The sequence below is a fragment of the Ostrinia nubilalis genome, chromosome 17 (genome assembly GCF_963855985.1).
Source record: "Ostrinia nubilalis chromosome 17, ilOstNubi1.1, whole genome shotgun sequence".
NCBI lineage: Eukaryota > Metazoa > Arthropoda > Insecta > Lepidoptera > Crambidae > Ostrinia > Ostrinia nubilalis.
The window spans coordinates 14,651,995-14,674,348 of NC_087104.1; the positions used below are offsets into that span (position 1 = coordinate 14,651,995).

Below are 22,354 nucleotides of genomic sequence, written 5' to 3' on the forward strand. Positions count from 1 at the left end.
AATATTACACATTAACACAATATTACTTTACTATTACTACACACACCTATACAAACAGCTTTATCTTTTTATTAGTATTCTTTTCGTAGTCTTTCATCCTTACCGATTTCCCGCCTTTTGTATTTATCTGTGCACTAATATTAGGTACTATTTAGGTATGTAAGTTTAGAAAATCTTACTATTTTATTTATTTTACCAATGGTCCGTGATCCTCACTCGGCATGGGGCACACTGAAAACCAGCGCCGTGGCCTTCGTCACCATGGGCCACGGCATATGCTGAATGGCGTCCCGTTGCAGTGGGCATCTTGTTGGTGAATGGGTGGCACTGCTCAGTTTACTCTTGTTTTTATTTTTCTCTTCTTTGATTATTATGTGCCACTGTCATGTCTATGTAATTGCCTGTATTTGTGTGATGTCCATTGTAATAAATGTATCTTTCTTTCTTTCTTTCTTTCATATTGCATATATTGATAACTCTGATTGTGAAAAAATCTAGAGACTGTTACTGTGACACATTATTTCAGGATTATTTTATAGTTAAATAAGTATATTATTATATTTCAGGAGTAAGAGCATATCTCTAGAAGTATTCAATACATGTTACTAATTTTTACAAGTTTTTTGCAAAACCTTCACTTTTATCCTCAACAGATAATTAATACATAGGACAAGTGGTACAATAACACGGGTTTTTGCGGTGATTTAAGAGAGACACATTAAATAACATATTGATTCGTTACAAGCCAAGCAAGAAAACGTTTTACCCGTCTACATTGGAAACCAGCTTCAACAGCTTCCAACTTCACAAACGTAACGAAAGTCGTCATAATTTGATTTGCTCACACGTCAGCAAACATCTAGAAGTTACAGTAATCTTGAGCGCTTACACAATTATGTGGCAATCTTCATCGCGACAGCATTATGTAATGTTATTAAGAGTTGTTAGACGACTTAAAAGCTCAAAGCTACAAAAATATGTAAAAATTCAGCATTTTGTACTTTTGTTTATACCTTGACCACTACTATGGTTCAATATGGTGTGATCTCAGCGATTTTGTTATCTTTTTTACTGTGTCGGTCGCTAAACAGATTTTTATTAACATTTGGATAAAATATGTATACTATAGATGGAACCACGAAGCAAGACAGTAGAAATACTCTACGCAGGCAAAGTCGCGGGCTCCGGCTTGTATTTCATATGGGCTCTGCCCAAGGTTATTCAAACAGTTCCCGCCAGAACAGCTGCCAATCGCGAGTGTAACAACGAGCAGATCTTGCACTTTCTATTTCATCACACGCGCATGCAGCTGCAATGCAACACTGGGGCATGCGATCTGCAGTGTGTCGACACCGTGCGCGTGCGCTGCCTACACCGTTGTACACTAGCGAAGAAAAGAAAACAATTGAAGATCGCGAACAAAACTAGCGAAGAAGAGAAAACAATTGAAGATCGCGAACAAAATAATTAAAAGTAAATAAATAATTTGATCGAAGTTTTACCTATTTAAATCGAAATAGTACGATCTATCATTCAATGCAAATAATGGAGAGAAATATAGTCGCCTCAAATGAGAGGAATAACATTACTACGAGTAAAATGTGAAGCAATGTATTAAAATTATAATACCGATGACATAAATATTTAAAAACAAAAGGCAAGGTGGTTGGACAAAGGAAGATGTTTTCAAAAAGAAGTGGCTTTTAGTTCAAATTGTCAATGTTAATTACCTACTTGGGTAAGTTAACATCAACCTTATGTAAACTGTTTTCTATTCAGCCTAAGTAAATCAATGGCGACAGTAGCCGAAGAGACCACAACTATAGAAGCCGGGGATAGTAAATGCCAAGGTGCGACCGTGAGCGACCCGCGATGTTGTAAATCCACCAGACAGACAGTGTTGTAGCAACCCGCCATACAGATAAGTGTCTTCAAGCCATGATTGTGGCTAAACATACATTTTGTTTTATAAAAACAGTTTTGTGAAGGACAGACAATATAGTGAAAATAGTGTAGTGAAAAGATGAGAAATGATTTAGCAATAGTGTGTTTTAGTGTGGTGTTAGGATGTGTGGACTGCACGCTCTTCACGACTCCGGTGGTGAAGACGAGCTATGGGAAGGTGAGAGGACTTCGCAGTGTGTCCGGGCAGAACCGATTCTACAGCATCCCCTATGCAGTTAGCGAAAGATTTCAAGTAAGTAAATACGAGTCATTACCATCATCATCATAGGGATATTTCCACTTCAGGAGCACGACCCTATCCATGTTTTCATTTGCTGCTGGTAAATAAGAGGAACGTCTAAAATTTTCGGTCATTGTTTTTTATTTTGTTTAGTAGAACTATGACTGTTTACGCAGTATAGGTATTTAAATAAGTTTTTGTCGATTTTTTTACAAAAAACTACAAAAAAAATCCTTTGCATGTGTTAGTCGCCCGTGTTTTAAGCTATTTTTAATAACGCGACGGGTTCATCGGTAAAATCTTACGAAGATTTATCTGAGCCCTTATTTTATTAACCTTTACGACAGAGAAGAAACATATCTAATAAATAAATTCACGGACTTATAGATTTTAGTCGAATAGATAAAGACGAATACCATTCATAAGATACGTACTTTTCGCAACAAAATAAACATTTCTAAAAAAACATAATGCCGTATACAGAAAGAAAGCTGGAAACTTATAAGCGCTTACCGGCGCTTGACAGCGCTGGTAACCCGCACAGGAAAATATATGAACGCGCGCCGATAAGCACTGAACGGCGCCGACAAGTTTCAATACGCGCTGGTCAGCCTAATACAAGAAATGTAAACAGAGAAAATCAACAGCCAAAATACTATGTAAAGAAAAATAATGATTTACCGATTCCATTTCAGGCACCACGAGAGCCACCAGCATGGAAGGGGGTACGCTCAGCCATGCGGTGGCTCCCCCCGTGCTCCCAGACCATCGACATCGTCCCCGTCGCGCCACTGCAGCTGGGATCGGAAGACTGCCTTCGCCTCGACGTGTACACGCCAGAGACCGCTACTCCAGGGCAAAACCTACCCGTACTGGTCTTCCTCCACGGGGGCGCCTACTACTACGGCAACAAGAACGACTACGATCCAGAATTTCTAGTCACCAAAAACGTCATCACAGTCATTATCAACTACAGAGTCGGCGTGTTCGGCTTCCTCTGCCTAAACGGAGTCGCTAACTTAGGACTCAAAGACCAAGTCGCAGCTCTCAAATGGATCCAGAAAAACATCGCTGCGTTCGGAGGAGACCCCGACAACGTCACCCTGTCCGGCCAGAGCGCAGGAGCCAGCGCAGCTGCCATGCATCTCCTATCCAAATCCAGTAAAGGATTATTCCACAAATTAATACTCATGAGTGGCAATCCGTTTACCCCATGGTCTTTCAACCCTGAGCCTGAAACGCCGGCGTTCCAAGACGTGAGCAAACGCAAACGGATTAGCAACGTCGAGGAAGTCTACAACTACTTTGCCACGGCTCCCGTGCGTGACATCATGTCCGTGTCCATGGACACGTCCATCAACCCGAGATACTTCAAATACAGCCCTTGTGTTGACAGCAATTTTTCAGACCCGTTCTTCCGCGACACACCTTACAATATTATAAAATCGGGAAACCTCAATAAAGTGCCTATCCTCACTGGTATTACTAACGTTGAAGGGCTATTGTTCTACGGACTGCATAGTGCCGAAACAGTCAAAGATTTGGAAAGAAACTTCCTTGAAAAAATACCTTCAGTGTTTTCTTGGTGTTCGAAGAAGGACAGAGAGCAAATAGCACAGAAACTTCGTGATAATTTTTTTGGGGTAGAAGGGATAAAGATGAGCGCTTACAGGAGTCTGATCGACTTCTACTCAGTTTGGATCGCGAATGCAACCGCTAATGCGTTCGTGGACCTGATGGTGGAGCATTCCGAGCAGCCTGTGTACCGCTACGTGTTCTCTTACGAGGGGGACCGCAACTTCGCGAAGGCCATATTCGGCAGTCGCGTGTCTGTGCCGGGCGCTTCCCACTCGGACGACTTGTTCTACGTGTTCAAGCCGGCGGGCATCAGCCTGCTGCTGACTAACAGGGACAAACGCTTCATCGACAGGATGACTACTATGTTCACCAACTTCATGAAGTTTGGGTAAGCTATGCCTTTCTTTCTATTTAAGTATGTGTAAGTAACTTAATTTTCTGAATAATTAAACAGGCGTTTATTTGTATAAGTAGCCAAATATTTTCTTTCTTTTTATTAACCGACTTCAAAAAAAGGAAGAGATTCTCAATACGACTGTATTTTTTTAATTACATCTGGCCAAAAGTTAGGGTAATAAACAACTTTACATAATTAGACTCTAATGTCCTTCAAAAAATGTGTAACCTCCACTCATGTTTCAACTTTTGAATATTTCAACATCCAGTGATCAAGTCACCGTATGTTACGCACTGATTTGCAATCAGATTGCCAAAGCACGAATCATTATGATTTATCACAAAAAGTTCTGCGTTGCGAAAGTACGCGGCTGCTGTAAACTACTACTCTCGTGAGTGGTGTTATTACGAGTGATTGGAAAAGACTGTGGTGTAGGTGATAGGTGCTAACCAAATCCATTATTAACTATAGAAAACACCAACATTACATACTACCTACCTAAATTTCATACACCTGTTAGGTGTATGAAATTCAGGAATTTTCTGAACCAAGAAAGATTTCGAAATCAATTGGCAAGAGAAAATAAAATTCTAATTATGATCATTAATAAATTAATTGAGCCTATTTAAGTATTACAGGTACAGTAGCATGGCTTAGTGGTTCACGTAACGGACTATTATGCCAGTGGTCGCGGGTTCGATCATCGCACAAACCGCACAATACAAACATATTGTGTGCTTTATTAAAAGCGATACTTTGATTAGGCAATAATTCACATTACCTGTTTCTACCCGCCTGTTTTTGACAATTAATTACATTATGCAATGCGATAGTATCTGTTTGTATTGGTCTGGCTCTAGGTGTTTTCAATGTAAAATATGTTTTTATTAACAAGAGAGTATAAAGTACATACAATCTTTGCTTAGTTCGGGACTAGGCGAAGCAGCGTACGAGTATAATGTCCGAGACTATATTATTTATGTAAAATAGTCATTATGTTTAAATGTAAAATATCCCTGGCCAAGTGCACTGCTGTTACCAAGAAAAAGTTCCATACTCCGAGACTTAACTTCAAGATTGAACCCCTAATGGTGTGTTGTCCTCCACATTCGATCGTTCGTTCGTTTCAGCCAGATGACGTCCACTGCTGGACACAGGCCTCCCCCAAGGTTTTCAACAATGAACGGTCCTGCGCTGCCCGCATCCAGGCTATTCCCACGACCTTTACCACCACACGACATATTAATTTATAACTTTGGTAATTCCAGAGACCCCACGCCCCGCAAGAGCAAGTTGCTGCCAACCAAATGGCCTCCAGTCACGGCCAGCAACCCGGTCGCTTTGCGCATGGACCGGGAGCTGACCGTCATCAGGCCTTCCAGGACCAAGCACGAGGAGTTCTTCCTGGACCTCCTCTGCACGTACGGCCATGATGGCTACGTGCCTTGTAAGAGCCAGAAGAGGTGTAATTTAGATTAATAAGTAAGTAGGCAATTTAATTAGAACCGTTGTCTACCAAACCTAGTTACTGGGATGGCGCCACTAACTTCGTAAAACCAATGAGAGCTAACGGTACAAATAGGGTACAATAAATATGTATATGTTACGGTCAAAGTGATAAATATGAAAATTATGAATAATCGCCGGTTATTATGAATAATTACAGCATGATTTGGTAAATGTGTTTAATATGAGGTCTTTTATGTGTGTATAAAACTAAATAGGCGGCTTAGGGGTGGCCCAAGGGCCACCCCCCGCCCGCCGCACCTTAACCTATTTTTCACTTTAAATCAAAACATTATGTCATAGGCATCATGGAAAAGTAATATTATGCAAGAAACATTCCAAACTCATTATGCCAAATTATATTAATATATGATATCAAAACGTTCAAAAGTTTGGCTGTACACGAACACGTACACAAGATGTTGTTCTCTTTTATGAAATTTGTTAGTACTAAGGTTGAATTATTAAATAATCACTGTTAAATGTGATTAATTTATCACTTTTACCGCGTCTGTCGGTAATTATTCATAATAACCGGTTATTGTTAATAATTTTCAATTTATCACATTAACCGTAACATATATAAAGGAAGATTAAGCCTAGGCGCAGACCACCGATTTTTAGTCGGCCGATAGTTGGGCCCGATTCTAATTTGTATGAAGAAACAATCAATGTAGTGTGCGCACTTCCATACATGCCCATACTGATTAACTGCCTGACTAAACTATCGGCCGATAAAAAATCGGTGGTCTGCGCCTAGGCTAAAGCAACCATAAACTATAAAGACTGAACTGACATCCCGTAACATAAATAAATATTGTGTCATAGAATGATATTATGTAATAAAATATTTTTGTTAAAAATGCAGACTCGTTTCCGTTTCGTACTAACTCATTTAAAACAATCATCATCATTTCAGCCACAGGACGTCCACTGCTGAACATAGGCCTCCCCCAACTATTATTTCCAGCGTCGGTCCACCTTGTGGGTGTTCACCCACCTATACGCTTTCTGTACCTACGTGACTTCCACTCCAGAACCTTGCTGCCCCATCGGCCGTCAGTTCTGGGTAATAATTATGTGCCCTGCCCATTGCCACTTCAACTTGATAATTCGTCCGTTAAAACAATAGTAGAGTAGTTACGTAAAATATGTTAAAGTATTTCAAATAACACACAGAAAGACCTCTTTCTCCTTTTATAACATTCCGTAGTAAATATGAAAACTAATAAACATTGGAAATAGCGAAGGCATATCGGCTACCGAGAGTACTTCACAGACAATAGAAGGCTTCAGTCGGGAAGAAACGAAATACACTATAAATCTGCAAACACGCGGACTCCCCGATTTATAAATATGCAGATCAAATATTAAAAGGACAGCCCCAAGATCATCCGGCCGCGGCAAAGAATAAATCGCAGAAGGGAAAGGGTGAGGCACCAAACCAAAATATTAAATAATTTGTTGAAAATGTTGAGGATGCTTTAACTAATAACTCCAGCAAACGCGTACAAAGTAGGTACAAAGTTAAGTTTATAGAATAGGTACATTTTTTAAAATCCTCTCTACCAAATTATGAAGAATGGACGTTGTTTCATGACGCATGATGAATAAGCTTAAAGGTACAATTCCAAGACGGGCCGCAGACCGCAAACTGGAATTGTACCTTTTACACTTAAAAGTAGGAAATTTTAATAATTATGGTGGTCATATTAGATAATGGGAATAAGTTACTAAAGAAATTGGGGGTGTCAGCTAGTTAACTTTAAACGCCATTTACAAGCTACGAGACATTTTCTTATAGTAGGTAGGTAGGTATTAGAGCGAAACTCCCGTAAGTATTTTCAGATCCGAAATTCATTAATTTCGTAGATTGCTTTGCCTCTTACGAGAGTTCAATGTAAATGGGTACTTTACGTTTATTTATGTGTAGGTTCTATCAAGTTTACCTAGCTACAGAACCTACCCGGATGCTTTCAAGCATTTCCCCAATACCGTGTAGCAGCTGTAAACCGCCTCTTGGGCTGGTACCTAATGTTTCACAGCGCAATAAATAATGCTCGTATCCACTTTTCTTCGTTAGGGCCGAGAGGTCGGCGACATAATCTATGGCCGCGGTGGCTGTAGCGGTATCGTCTCAGAATAAATATTCAATGTTTTCATTCAATTTCTCGCGGTCCGCGCGGCTGCTGTCGGGAGATACTGCAGTGGAAATATATACGAGTACTCCTTCAAAACGAATCGCCTCAACTATGTATTGATAAACTCGGATATCGCAGGAAATGTGAATTGAAACGAATGCAATTCGATTTTCTTTGAGATTTTCGTTGCAACCAAATGTTTTACCGAAATGATCCTACCTACCTACCGCACAAAAAATATTTTTAAGTGGGTAGGTACAACATTATACTCGTACCCAGGTATTGATTTCGTAACGCAAAATTACGACAAAAGTTCCTAAGTATCTAAATAAACAAGAAATAGTGACTTCCAAATATGTAGGTAGGACAAAGTATTTGAAATAATTGAAAACTGAAACTCACTAACCTGTTGAAACAGGATCGCCTTCAGCATGCTTCAGCTACTCAGCCAGATGTTGTGGTCCAGGAGAACGCCAGGGTATCCAGAGTCGGTAGGAAGAGAAATGTTCTTTTTAAACATAGTCACTTCGTAAATATTTTAGCACACTAATTTATTGTTAGGTACTTCACTCACGCCACGCTCACGCACTTTTTGAAAATCATGACAGTTAATAAAATTACAGTTCCAATATGAATTTCACAACAACGATTGGTTGGTGCGTCTGTCGATGACTGATGGATGTTGTCATGCATCGTAAAGGACGAACGCAACTAGTCAATAAAACTACTTTTTATAAAGTAATTTCACTTTCAATACCTGGAAAATTCAATGAAAATACTTTTAAAAATGAAATTGATATATTTTTTATCTTTAATTTTTAATAGGTTTAATAATGGCGGATTATTTTTAATAAGTAGGTAAAGTTTTAAATAGTATGTAGGTATTTAAAGCTTTATTAAAAATAATCGGCGATTTTGTCATTTTAAATAAAGAAAGTCGTTTTGAAAAGCACAACAATTTAGATTTCAAAGGGGTCATTAAAAGTTTCTGCGTTTGATATATGCACATTATAAGACAACGAATCATTGAATAATTATGATAATTTGCGAAGAATTATCGGGGATGAATCCGATAACCGGGGACGTGATTGGTCACCCCGCTCCCCCGCCCCGCGCCTCCCGCAACTCGATGATTATTGGTAATTTACGACGCGCCGAGCGTTTTTGATAAAATCGTTAAAATCCCTTCGAGCGGAAGAATTACACTCGGCATTTTTATGTTTATGCCGCCATGTTGCCGATCCTATCGGCCGGTTTTATTGCACTCAAATGTGCATTCATTTCAATATTTGTTCGGCGCGTTATTTATGGCGGCCGGAATGTGCGCGCCAGATACGGTTAGAAAGGGGTGCTCTTTTAATTTTTTGCAATGTAGATGATCATGCCATATTTATGGCGTAATGATATATCATCTGAATTTGTGTCCTTTAGGGGAGGGTTTTTAAATTATTTCCGATAAATGTATTCCCTTTTTTTATTTTTGCGGACGCGTGCGACCTTGTGCTTTGCGAGTAAAATGTTGAGGCTTTTATCGTGTGGATTGCAATAAATAAGCACGGATTGTTAATTTTATAGATATGTGGGTATGGAAGGGTCTACCTCTGAATTTCCGTTTCCGCCAATATAGGCAACATAAATTAATATTAAATATTGTAGTAATAGGTAAAATAATAAATATTGAATCAATTGAATAGACATACTTAATGATACAAAAGTAACAAGATGAATTTTATTTTATCTACTCGCCAAGTAGCATGCTTGTTCACCTAACAAAGATATTGAGGTCTTTTATATTACCACATTAAAAACCAAAAAGGAGGTGCAATAAGAGCCACTTTACGAACAACTGCGTATGAAATTGTGCAGAAACGTACTTTAGTCCGTGCAACCTGCCTCGGGCATTCTTTGCTCGCCGCTTGCACGGGACAGCTCGGAAGTTCGGAACTAGGTACGTCAAGGAAGCGCGCTTGACTTCTCCCAACTTCAAAGAAGTATAACTTGTCTTTTAAGAACTTCCACAGAACAACGTGCCCTGGAGGGTCGAACTGAGCACATCGACTTTACTCCTTTCTTTTCTATTCAACCGACATTTTGCCAAAATGAAAATATATCAAAACCAGACCCCTTCTCAGAACTTTGACCTATGAATCCGAATCCGTCCATGCTTTGGAGAAATCTACTATATGCTTTAGAATGTTTGTGGGCAGTTAAATTAAACACGTCACGACTGTTTAAACACAATATATTATTAAAAAAGAAAACAATACAATATAAGAACAATATTGTAGAATCATCTTTACAGAAGTACAGCGGTACCGTAGCACCCAAACTCGGCTCGAAGTCGGTCAAAATTCGCCTGATCGAGTTTCGAGTCGAGTTTGAAGCGAGCTACGCATTCGAGGCGACGCGAATAGCGCACACACGCTCACGACGGCTCCTCACACGACAGTACCATGAACGAATGATATGATAATACCTATCGCTATAAGTTTTACAGATGTGCCAGATGAAAATAAGGTATCTTTAGGTATATCATTACATTACTGGTTTCTATAAATTAGATACGTTTTACCAAATCATTCGTATCACAGTTGCAAGAAACCCAAACCGAGTATCAAACAGTTGAGTTCTAGTGATACCTGCCGTGTGCTCGGGCCGCTAACAATTCGTCTGTAGAAACCTTGTCAGCCATCTTGTAGAAACCATCAGTCGAATAACTACAAGTTTCTACATACGAGTGTCGCTCCTCTCCGCTAAAATGCTGCCACTGCATTTGTGTTGCCAGTATCACAATAATGAGCAATTACACTCGGAAATATAATTAAAATCATTCTTTATACAATATTATTGCCACATATTACTCAGACTCTAATATATCGCGTGATGATATAAAATATATGTACACACATATAGTCATACATCTAATAACAAACGTCTGATTGTCGTTGCACTTATACCTAAGCTCAAATATGAAAAGCTCCCTAGTGCTATACAGCAATGGTTCCAGAGTAAATAAGCTTCTATGAGATTTTAGAACATGCGACTGGCGATGCAAGTGCTACAACAGCAATATTATTATCATTAAAAGGAATTTAATAATTACGATACATAAAATAGGTTTGACTACATTGCAATTCCGATTAAACCTGACCATCGGAACACACACGTTTACAAATGATAGGTGGCGCTCTGATCTGTATAAATAAGAAAAAAACACAGAATAAAATGTCTAAACTGCTTCTCATGAGAGTCTAAAGATAAAATCACTTATCGCTGTCGCAAGTTCAAAATCGCTACTACAACATGGGCAAGCAAATGCAGTGGCAACACGCACTGTATCATATCTACACCCGGGCCGCACGGCGGGGCCGCGGTCCGGTCGCGGCCTTAGGCTTGTGGCAATGCTCAATTAGATTACAATTTAACTGACGATCATTGAGCATACTCAGTGCCATCGAGGACTCTTCACGACTAATATCTTGAGAGTTAACAGATTGAATATTTTAAAAATGCTATAAAATGATCCTTACTTATATCGGACGAAGACGAACTGTCGAAGCTCGTCGACGCGTTACCGAGATCAAAAAAATCAATGTAGAGCTCCTCAATAGCACTGGTACGAGAACCTCAATCGCGCATAAAGTAATTCGTACAAAACTTTGCATAAAAATATACAATTGATAATTAAGAGTATATAATAATTAATCCACACACAACCTATAACCAATTATACAACGCAAACACGGACAGCGCCCCTCGCTCGTTAATATATTTATTTATATATCTATATACTCTATAATATACGCAGACAATATACACAACGCTTCGTGATCATCACACATTACGCTACATTCGAATTTAAACTTTAAACACATTGTCTCAACGTCCGTTGTCGTTGTCAGCACTAATATCAGTTCTGAGACGGGGTCTCACGCGCGGCACAGACATCCAATACACGCTCGAGGCTACATAGAAACGCGAAATAATTTATAATTGGCTTGTTTTCACTTCAACCATTCTCACTTATCGATATCAGTACAAGATTACAGATATTTAGACACGAATAGACTTAAAATTTGAAAAAAAATTTGCGAAGAAATAGAATCAATGGGGATTTATTTATATTTTATACTTCATTAAAATTATTAATCTAAATAAAATGTTGAGCTAATAAGATATGACTTAGTAGATCCAATATGGCGGATACCAAAACACTACGGGCGATTATAATTTTAGTAATTTATCAAAGAGAAAACAAGCCGGTAAAGATGCGAGCGCAAAGCCGAAGCGGCAAGCGGCGGGTCGCTAAGGCATCGGGTGTGCGTTACGTTACTCCATCGATATTTACACATTTACACTATTCGTTATCGACAGGTTCCACATCACTATTTTTATGACCATTTGTATTGACGTCCTTTTATACGTTCATTTTCTCAAAGCTACGATGATTACATTTTGTAATTTAGGTCATACTTCTAGAGCTTTTTTAACATTAAAACTTCTCATTTTATATGGTTTCATCGTAATGTTTTGGTCATTTACTATCGAATACGGTAATAATTATTGGCTCTATCGACGACTTCCATGTCTCAAATGATTCGGTATCGACGGATCTACATTAAACACATATCTCTGGAACTCTATCTTTCTTCCTGAACGGGAATTTAATATTCGGTGAGGCTTTCGATTTAAACGCTCCAGCGTGGTATATCAAGGATATAGGTTCCGAGTTATCGTAACGGTTGTACGTCGACGACGTTCTGGTTTCGAGAGTTTGTTTGGGAAGGTGCCTCGTGTTCCGGCGTGGGTGTGAGAGGCGTCGGGCCTCGGTTCCGGCGGGAGGCGGGGGCCCGCCGGGCGCACGGGGGGCCGCTGGGGCCTGCCGGGCGCGCGGGGGGCCGCTGGGGCCTGCCGGGCGCGCGGGGGGCCGCTCAGGGGCTGCAGGCCTCCCGCGCGCGGCGGCGCCGGCTGCGGCGGAGGCGCCGCGTGGCGGGACACCTGGAAGGCAGTGGCATAACGTTAATGAGATATAAAGCGTTCGTGCTATAAAATAGGGCTGTTGAACTTGAACTTCAATCTCCTCGGTACCTCTAATTAGCAGAGCTGACTGCATGGAGCAGACTGTAATCTGCTTCGGTGAGACGGGAGTCCTGTTCTACTATGGTCATGAGGAGAAAATCCCTATAAAAACACCTGGAGGATTGGGGGTTGTCTCGCAGCTTGAGAGGCTCGCTCACGAACGAGCCTCTAGCCTGAAGCGAAGCTGTGGATAAATGTCCAATTATCATTTGTTCCGCCATTTGTCCTCGGCGCGCGCTCGTGGCCGCGCTCCAGCTATAGTCTGGTCTGCGAGCACGTAGAATTTTGTCCAATGACCCCAAGCTACCCATCTTTATCGCTCGCGCGTAATTATGTTGCTGTCGCGCTCGCACACTCACTGCGGGCATCCGTCGCACAGTCGCGACAGCAATATAATTATGCGCGAGCGATAAGGATGGATAGCTTGGGGTCATTGGACAAAATTCTACGTGCTCACAGACCAGGCTTTAGTGTAGTGTGAGCACGCACCGGGCAGCAGCGCGGGCAGGTCGGCTGCGGGCAGGCGCCCAGCCCGGCCGCCGCCGTGCGCTGCAGCAGCCCTGCTAGTGTAGTGTGGGCACGCACCGGGGCGGTCAGCGGCGCAGCAGCGCGGGCAGGTCGGCGAAGGCGCAGGCGCCCAGCCCGGCCGCCGCCGTGCGCTGCAGCAGCCCTGCTAGTGTAGTGTGGGCACGCACCGGGGCGGTCAGCGGCGCAGCAGCGCGGGCAGGTCGGCGAAGGCGCAGGCGCCCAGCCCGGCCGCCGCCGTGCGCTGCAGCAGCCCTGCTAGTGTAGTGTGGGCACGCACCGGGGCGGTCAGCGGCGCAGCAGCGCGGGCAGGTCGGCGAAGGCGCAGGCGCCCAGCCCGGCCGCCGCCGTGCGCTGCAGCAGCCCTGCTAGTGTAGTGTGGGCACGCACCGGGGCGGTCAGCGGCGCAGCAGCGCGGGCAGGTCGGCGAAGGCGCAGGCGCCCAGCCCGGCCGCCGCCGTGCGCTGCAGCAGCCCTGCTAGTGTAGTGTGGGCACGCACCGGGGCGGTCAGCGGCGCAGCAGCGCGGGCAGGTCGGCTGCGGGCAGGCGCCCAGCCCGGCCGCCGCCGTGCGCTGCAGCAGCCCTGCTAGTGTAGTGTGGGCACGCACCGGGGCGGTCAGCGGCGCAGCAGCGCGGGCAGGTCGGCGAAGGCGCAGGCGCCCAGCCCGGCCGCCGCCGTGCGCTGCAGCAGCCCTGCTAGTGTAGTGTGGGCACGCACCGGGGCGGTCAGCGGCGCAGCAGCGCGGGCAGGTCGGCGAAGGCGCAGGCGCCCAGCCCGGCCGCCGCCGTGCGCTGCAGCAGCCCTGCTAGTGTAGTGTGGGCACGCACCGGGGCGGTCAGCGGCGCAGCAGCGCGGGCAGGTCGGCGAAGGCGCAGGCGCCCAGCCCGGCCGCGGCCATGCGTTGCAGCAGCGCGCGCGAGTGAGCCACGCACTCCTCGACCGGCGAGCGCCACTGCATGCCCGCCGCCTCTGAAGAGTTGGAGACACCTTGTTAGAAACATTCACTCAATAAATACACAACCTTGCAACATCTTAGACATTCGCTAGTATCTTTCAAGCGTCAACGTCTTGCCAAATCCCGCGCAGCGTTTACGCGCGTCGCGTTATTTAATTCAAAGGGAATTGGCGCACCGCGTGGTCCCTGCGCAGGCGCTGGCGAGACGACATTACGATGACATTCAAGACACTAGGTGTGGGAGGAGGTCTTAAAATCGGTATGCACTTGGACGACGCTGGCACGTCATTTACTATACAATTCAGTACCTTATTAGCGCACACCAGTTGGCGCAACTTTATCACTGTCAATTGCTAAAACAGTGGTGCCAACTAGTGAGCGCTGAAACGGCGTTTTAGCACCCGCTAGTGGCGCCATTTACGCAAAAGCTATACAACTGTTAAAGCGTGCGCACACGGGTAACTTTTGTCGCTGCGAGAGTATTTTATCCGTGATAGTATATCTGTTTCTTTTACACCTATAAGCCCGGTCCGTGAGCACGTAGAATTTAGTCCAATGACCCCTAGCTACCCATCCTTATCGCTCGCGCGTAATTATGTTGCTGTCGCGACTGTGCGACGGGCGCCCGCCATGAGTGTGCGAGCGCGATAGCAACATAATTACGCGCTAGCGATAAGGATGGGTAGCTAGGGGTCATTGGACAAAATTATACGTGCTCACGGACCAGACTATAGAAACAAATGACCTGTGCGCGTGTGCCGTTATTCATATTGGTGTGGCGACTCACCGAGTATCGCGGAGTTGAGCGCCTCGGAAACGTACTCGCGGCGCACGGGCTCCAGCTGCCAGCCCACGGGGCTGTCCCAGGGATTGCTGTAGGCTAGTAAACTAAACGCGTTCTGAAACGAAACAAAATATTATTACAGAAATTATATTTGGATTAGTATCTTGTGCTTATTAAATAAGGGGTCAGCGTATTAGCTAGCACTCATCCGTTGACGCTGTTGTAAAGTAAGGACCGCTCCTCTAGTGGCTAGTACAGTGACGTTACGGGACTATTCCCACCTCTCGTTCCCACCACTGCAACTCCTGTGTAGCCAGGATCTACAGCTTGACCGCCACAAAAACCCAACCAATGAAGGTCAAGTTTGTCCCGGGGGAAAGTTAAACTGTCATTGGACCCGCAACGAAATTAATCAGAAGAACATAGGAGGAGTTCGAAATTAAGGTTCGACTTCCCTCCAGTGACGTTAACTGGAAAATGCTCAATCAGCATGAAGGCTATCGCATTTACATTTACCAGGGTAGCGCTACTATAGAGTACGGTCCTATCACTCGCTACTGGCGAACCAGGAAAATACAGTAGCCCACATTGAAAAGTTATACAAGTATTTGCATTATTATGACGATCAAATTATTAAAATAGTTTAGTCACCACAGGCATGCGAGTACTACCAGACGTTTCTGATAGGTCATTTTATGGTTAGATCAGAAAAGACATTAGCGTATTATGTATTACTCTTATCTTTCAGCTGCCGTGGCTGCTGTCAATGAGGGCTATCGTTTTAGCGCTCACCAGTTTGCGCCACTGTAGAGTAAGGTTCTGTCACTTGCTAATAGCGAAGACAGTGGCACCATCTGGTGAGTGCTAAAGTGGTAGGAGGACTATCGCATTTGCACTCATCAAGATGGCGCCACTGTAGAGTAAGGTCCTGTCAATCGCCAGGGGTGCCAACTGTTAAGTATAAAAACGATAGCCCTCATTTAGTTGTAACATGGTAGATGCATAGATTAGCTATCAATAGCATGAGTGTTACCTCGAGCATGGACTTGTGGTGGCGGTCCTGCTGCAGCTTCTGGCTCATGGCGTACAGCTCGCGGCCGAAGGACAGCATTCGCTCCACCGACGCGCGCGCGCCGCACCCGCCCGCCGCCTCTGCGGTACATATTATTATGTGCTGTTATAGCCGGGGACACAGGGGCTAAGGCAACGGTTACAAGCATTGGTGGCGGATTGCAGCAGGATATGACCCTTGTTGTTTGCATTCTGGAAACAAATCAGTTTACTCGTTGTCATAGGTGAGCAACGAACGCGATGCGATGCAATACGATGCGAAACAATTAAATATAAGTGTTCTACGTATAGTTGTCCAACACTGAACCGTCCCAGCTATGACTGACTATCAATACTGGGTTACTAGTTCCGATTTCTGCAACATAACGTTTCACGTTTCAGAATCGTTTGACTATAGTCGCGTTTGACAAACTTCACTCACTTGAAGTATTGAAAAAAAAATCGTTTATTGCTTGCTTTACAAAAAAAAACTTATATTAAAAAGGTGGAAAAGCTCGTCACGTCATGTCGCATTCCGTCGCTCACCTAGGTCAACGGGTTAGTTTCGTATATCCTTCTAGTACCCAACAAGTTTTCTTTTATCAAAAGCAGAATAACGTCTACATGAAGCTGCAAAATTTCCACCATCAACACTCTTAAAACAAATAACATTGGAGTAACATCCGAAAGAACAACCAGTATCGTGTTAAACAAAGGGGTGTAACAATCCACACAGCCAGAAACAGGTCGTTACCGACCTGGTGCGGACAAACAGTGGACAACCGACGGCCGGCGGCGGTCGGCAGGTGGACCCAGGAACTACCTAATAAGCCTACAACTTGCACAATAAGGCAGTATATAGCACCTGAAAATGTTGGCAACCTTTTAGAAAGCAGCTCTTGAAATCACCAATTTTCCAATTGGCTTTAGATGCCTGTTATGTTCCATCAAGTAGTAAGGCGATTTAATGCCTAAAATAAATTAAAATTTTACAAAAGATTACCACCTGGGTTCACCCTCACATCACATCCCATGCAGTGTATGTTAGTCCCCCAAGTTTGTATGTCGACGGATAAAGTCATACATAATATACGTAATACATATCGATATACGTACTAGTGATACATAAGAAGCGTAAAACATCAGATATGCCGGCTTAAACCCCACCCTAACCATCCCTTCGTCCATTTTACATGCATATTTTCGTTTCAATTTAGTTAGTGAAGTCTATTCTTGCAGCTATCGACATATCGAGGTACTAGTTTTAAATTATAAAACCAACTAATAAGGCAATTATTTATTTATTATTAGACTTAGAAACTGTCAAACTTGTATGAATGTCTTGTTCTCGTAATATGGTGTGCGACTCTTTGATTCGATTCAAGTTCATTTTACACTAAAATTGTTCAAGACTTAAGTCGATAACTTTTAGACATCACTATTCGTGTAATTCAACCATGCAAATATACTTCCACATAATTAAGTGATTACGTTATAATAAGATACTGGCATCAGTTAAATCATTTTCATATATCAGCATGCACACTGGCTTTCATTGATTCAAACGACAAAACGTAAAGAGCATTTTCAAGGTCCATTTTTCAATAAATCTCAAAGAAATAAATGATAACATATCAAGCATTCTCTATTTACCGTTTGAATCAAAAATTAAAGATGAATATAGTCTGTCCACAATTTTTCAATATAAAATTTGCAATGAGAACAAGTCACAATGTTTAACTTCATAAAAATATGATAAAAGAGATGTGACTTTAAAACTTTTCAGTGGTCGGACTATATTCGGTATATCTTATTGATACAAACAAATACATAAGGCGACTTACCAACAGTAGTCTTACCCCGCTTGTAAATAAAAAGAATACTTACGCCACACTTTCTAAGCGTGATTATCTCTAATGATATCTAAAAAGATTTTAGTTCGGTGATAGAGGAAAGGAGTAGGTAATGAATAAAACGTGACTGAAGAGGTTAATATTAATTAGATGACGATAATAATGGTGGAAAGTATGAAGTCTGGCTTGAAATCATCGGAAAAAATACAAAATTAGTGGTTAGAATTGACATTTCGACTATTTCTGATTCCCGCATCAAATTATAGATACATGTTGGATATCTTCGCGCTAATGGGTGTCAATGTAACTTCTCATTGCATGGTTGAAACTTTGGTGTCAAATTGGGATAGCAAAGGACAATGACCAAAAGTGGTCCAAATGTCCACCACTAATGAGACCTATATTGGCTTATAGTCCATTAAATAGAGATTAACTTTCAGTATGGGACGAAAAAAAAACAGGCTGTCAGTAAAAAGTTATGACTGTTTGAAAAATTGTAGTAGTTTACGCGCTAATCTCAGGAACTACTTGTCCGATTTGAAAAAATATTTTTGTTATGAATAGCCCATTTATCAAGGATGGTTTTAGGATAAATAACATCACCCTACAACCAATAGGGGCGGAGCAGTAAATACAAATGTTGTAAAAATGGGAAATATTATTCAAACAATTTTCACGCGTAGGTACAAAGTCGTAGGCACAGCTAGTATAATATTTAATAAAATTCATCTATAACTCCGCGCCACATGCGACATGACATAACATGCGTAGATTAGTCCAAAATGTGCAATGGATAGAATGATATCAAGAACATTTTTCGGATGAAAAGGTAAAAAACAGACTTTTCATTCAGTCATAACTTTTTACTGACAGCATATTTTTGATTGGGGTTTGGTTATAATGAACCAGTATTTAGTAGACTATTTTACTACATTGGTCTCGTTAGTGGTGGACATTTGGACCACACTCCATACATTTTTGGTCATTGTCCTTTCAGTTGAATTAGAATTTCAGTTTTGCTAGACTATTAAAATTTCACATTATTAGATATGAAATTATAAAGATGATGAGAAGAATAGAACTAGTATGGGCTGCAGGAATTTTGACATATCAATGACACTGAGTCAGTGGTTTTAGAGGAGGGCGTTGAAAATGAGTGGGCCTAGTACGGTTAATGATAATGGTGAAAAGGAGGTGAAAAACATCGATAAGACTGAACACTGACGCGATTGGTGATGTCAGAAGGTGTCACACAATGGAAAGAAAGGAGGTAGAGCTAAAGCCTGGTCCGTGAGCACGTAGAATTTTGTCCAATGACCCTATTAAGCTACCCATCCTTATCGCTCGCGCGTAATGAGGGCTATCGTTTTAGCGCTCACCAGTTAGCGCCACTATAGAATAAGGTCCTGTCACTTACTAGTAGCGAAGACAGTGGCACCAACTGGTGAGCGCTAAAGTGGTAGGAGGATTATCGCATTTGCACTCATCAAGATGGCGCCACTGTAGAGTAAGGTCCTGTCAATCGCCAGGGGTGCCAACTGTTAAGTATAAAAACGATAGCCCTCATTATATTGCTGTCGCGACTGTGAGACGCGCGCCCGCAGTGAGTGTGCGAGCGCGACAGCAACATAATTACGTGCGAGCGACAAGGATGGGCAGCTGGGGGTCATTGGACGGGATTCTACGTGCTCACGGACCAGGCTTTAGTACGATTAATTATAATGGTGAGGAGGTGAAAGACATCGATAAGATTGAACACTGACGCGATTGCTGATGTCAAAAGGTGTCACAAAATGGAAAGAAAGGAGGTAAAGCAAGTAGGAGGTGAGCACGTAGAATTTTGTCCAATAACCCTATTAAGCTACCCACAATATAAGCGACAGCAATATAATTACGCGCGAGCGATAAGGCTCGCGCGTAATTATCTGGGGGCACGGCAGTGCCCCCACCAAGTCGAGCAAAAAAGCGGCACGGCCGTACCATCCTTTTCTCGAAGCAATTCAGGCCATTTTCGACCGCCTGTAACTTCGTTGTGGATAAAACTAGAAGGCTGAATTTTCATTAGCTTTGCAGGCATTGTAAAGACACGGTATATTTAAAATTTCATTCAATTTGAACCAGTAGTTTAAGAATTATAACGGGTCAAAGTTACTTAATTTTGTCACTCACTGACTCACTGACTCACTGACTGACTCACCGATCATCAAAATTCTAAGGCACTTCTAGCAAACCTAGAAGCTTCAAATTTGGAATATAAGTAGTGTTTGGTGTATGAATCAGGGAAAAACTAAAATATTTGGGGGCACGGTAGTGCAACCGCCAAGTCGAGTAAAATTTTTCAATTTCGGTCCAGTTTTCTAGATACATAACTGCTGTCTACAAAATACAAAAAGAAATGAGATCCCATCAAAAACAATACTTGTCAAAAAACCCAAGTCTCGCAACTCAGTTGTTCTACGGTAAAAAGTTGTGAGATCCATGTAATACCAAGTCCAGGCCAGGAAATCTTTAACGTTTTACATAAATTATTGACTTGGCCATCGCACTAAATAATTTAATTTACACGTGTTTTCATGCGATGGCCAAGTCAATATATTTATGTAAAACGTTAAAGATTTCCTGGCCTGGACTTGGTATTACATGGATCTCACAACTTTTTACCGTAGAACAACTGAGTTGCGAGACTTGGGTTTTTTGACAAGTATTGTTTTTGATGGGATATTGCTGTCGCGACTGTGCGACGCTCGCCCGCAGTGAGTGTGCGAGCGCGACAGCAACATAATTACGCGCGAGCGATAAGGATGGGTAGCTTGGGGTCATTGGACAAAATTCTACGTGCTCACGGACCAGGCTTTAGTAAAGGGAATGATGCTTGTCTGTGGTCTGTTGGAGTCTCGAGCATACCTGGGAAGGGCAGCAGCGCGGCCACGCTGGCGGTGACGCCGGGCATGCCCTTGAGCACCGTCCCTACAAGCACGCCACGTCACACGCCGCTCCGCCTGTTGCGTCACGTCAGCACGTGGCCGTCACGTTGCTTGCGGTTATGATTGGAATACGTCACGACCCTGCTTGGCGCAATTGCGAACTACTTTGACGGTTTCTTATAGGGAAAATGTTTCAGGGATTCTAAAATTCGTGAATTTTAAAAGATTGGATATTATATTTATTACATAAGTGCGTTATTAATTTCTACATTATTTACAATACTTTCTTATTTAAAAGAGAACCTTTCATTTTATTGTACATTATAAATCAAATCTTCGGTTATTTTGAAATATTTACCGGTACGAACTGAAAACCAGTTCATATTTTCAGAAATAGACAGGCTTTATGTAATATTTTACGTGTATAACACGTGCAAGGACGAAGTATTTTAATTCATATTTCCTTAATGATCAAAGGTAAACGTAGACCGCAATCATGCAGCAGGGTAACAATTTATGAATAATTTACGAAGAATCCAAGTAAAATCGCGTGACGACCACGTAACCGCTGTGACGGACACAACTCCGTACCTTAAGCGCAAGCGGGCGCGCTAACGTACACTAGTCGACCGCGAATCGCGGTCTTGTCGGCGGCCTAATACAGACATTTAGGTATTGTTTATTTACTAAAAAGAAAAAGATATATTTAGTTAACTGTACAACAGAATAGACATAATTATGTAGTTTGATAAGATTGAAAGGACAACACAATATCTGTAGTAGGCCTGTATTTAATCTACGGTGCGGTCGAGTGATCGCGTGCGGACATGAGCGGTGGATAACAAGCGAGAAGGAACTACCACGCATGCGCCCTGTGTTAGTGACGACAGCACTACCGTTAGCCAACCGGGTTCACTCGGATAACTAGGTTCCATTAAAGGCAGGATTCCTGCAACGGACGTTCAAACCCTGCCTTTACTAGGCGTTCACTTGCATCTGTTACTAGTTACGTACTTGTTAGACCAGGGAAGGGATGGCATAAGGATCTCATTCGATTTTGCAATACGTAAAGCGTAATCAATATCATACATATGCCAATAGATATAATTTATACAAGAATTAGTACACCCCTTCTAAATAGAACTGCTGATTTTTGTAAATACATATTTCAAAATCTACGTCCATGAAGTAAGATACTAGAATCATGCATAAACTAAAAAGCAACGAGCAAATAATAAATATAATGGTTATAAATCATAAAATGTGTTGAACTGAGGCTGATTAGAAATAGAATCCCAAATAATGTATGGCATGGTGTGCAAATAATACATAAACATTAAACAATAACGTTAAATATTACATACAATTAATATCA

The 22,354-nt window shown here is 42.3% G+C and overlaps 2 protein-coding genes across 2 annotated transcripts in view; one reads left to right on the forward strand and one right to left on the reverse strand.

Annotated features, from left to right (window-relative positions):
- Positions 1-1,375: 1,375 nt before the first annotated feature.
- On the forward strand, positions 1,376-6,488 carry LOC135080140 (esterase FE4-like). The gene is made up of 3 exons (XM_063974826.1): positions 1,376-2,197; positions 2,881-4,151; positions 5,429-6,488. The coding sequence occupies exons 1-3, from the start codon at positions 2,024-2,026 to the stop codon at positions 5,637-5,639; spliced, it is 1,656 nt and encodes a 551-aa protein (XP_063830896.1). The 5' UTR covers positions 1,376-2,023; the 3' UTR covers positions 5,640-6,488.
- A 6,926-nt stretch (positions 6,489-13,414) lies between these two features.
- The window catches only part of LOC135080167 (ran-binding protein 9), a 42,415-nt gene continuing 33,475 nt past the window's right edge, over positions 13,415-22,354 (reverse strand). Inside the window, exons 10-13 of the mRNA XM_063974849.1 lie at positions 20,960-21,022; positions 16,186-16,304; positions 15,156-15,267; positions 13,415-14,400 (exon numbers count right to left, since the gene is read on the reverse strand). Of these exons, the coding sequence (XP_063830919.1) occupies positions 14,249-14,400; positions 15,156-15,267; positions 16,186-16,304; positions 20,960-21,022 (446 nt within the window). The 3' untranslated portion in view covers positions 13,415-14,248. The remainder of the gene's footprint in view (positions 14,401-15,155; positions 15,268-16,185; positions 16,305-20,959; positions 21,023-22,354) is intronic.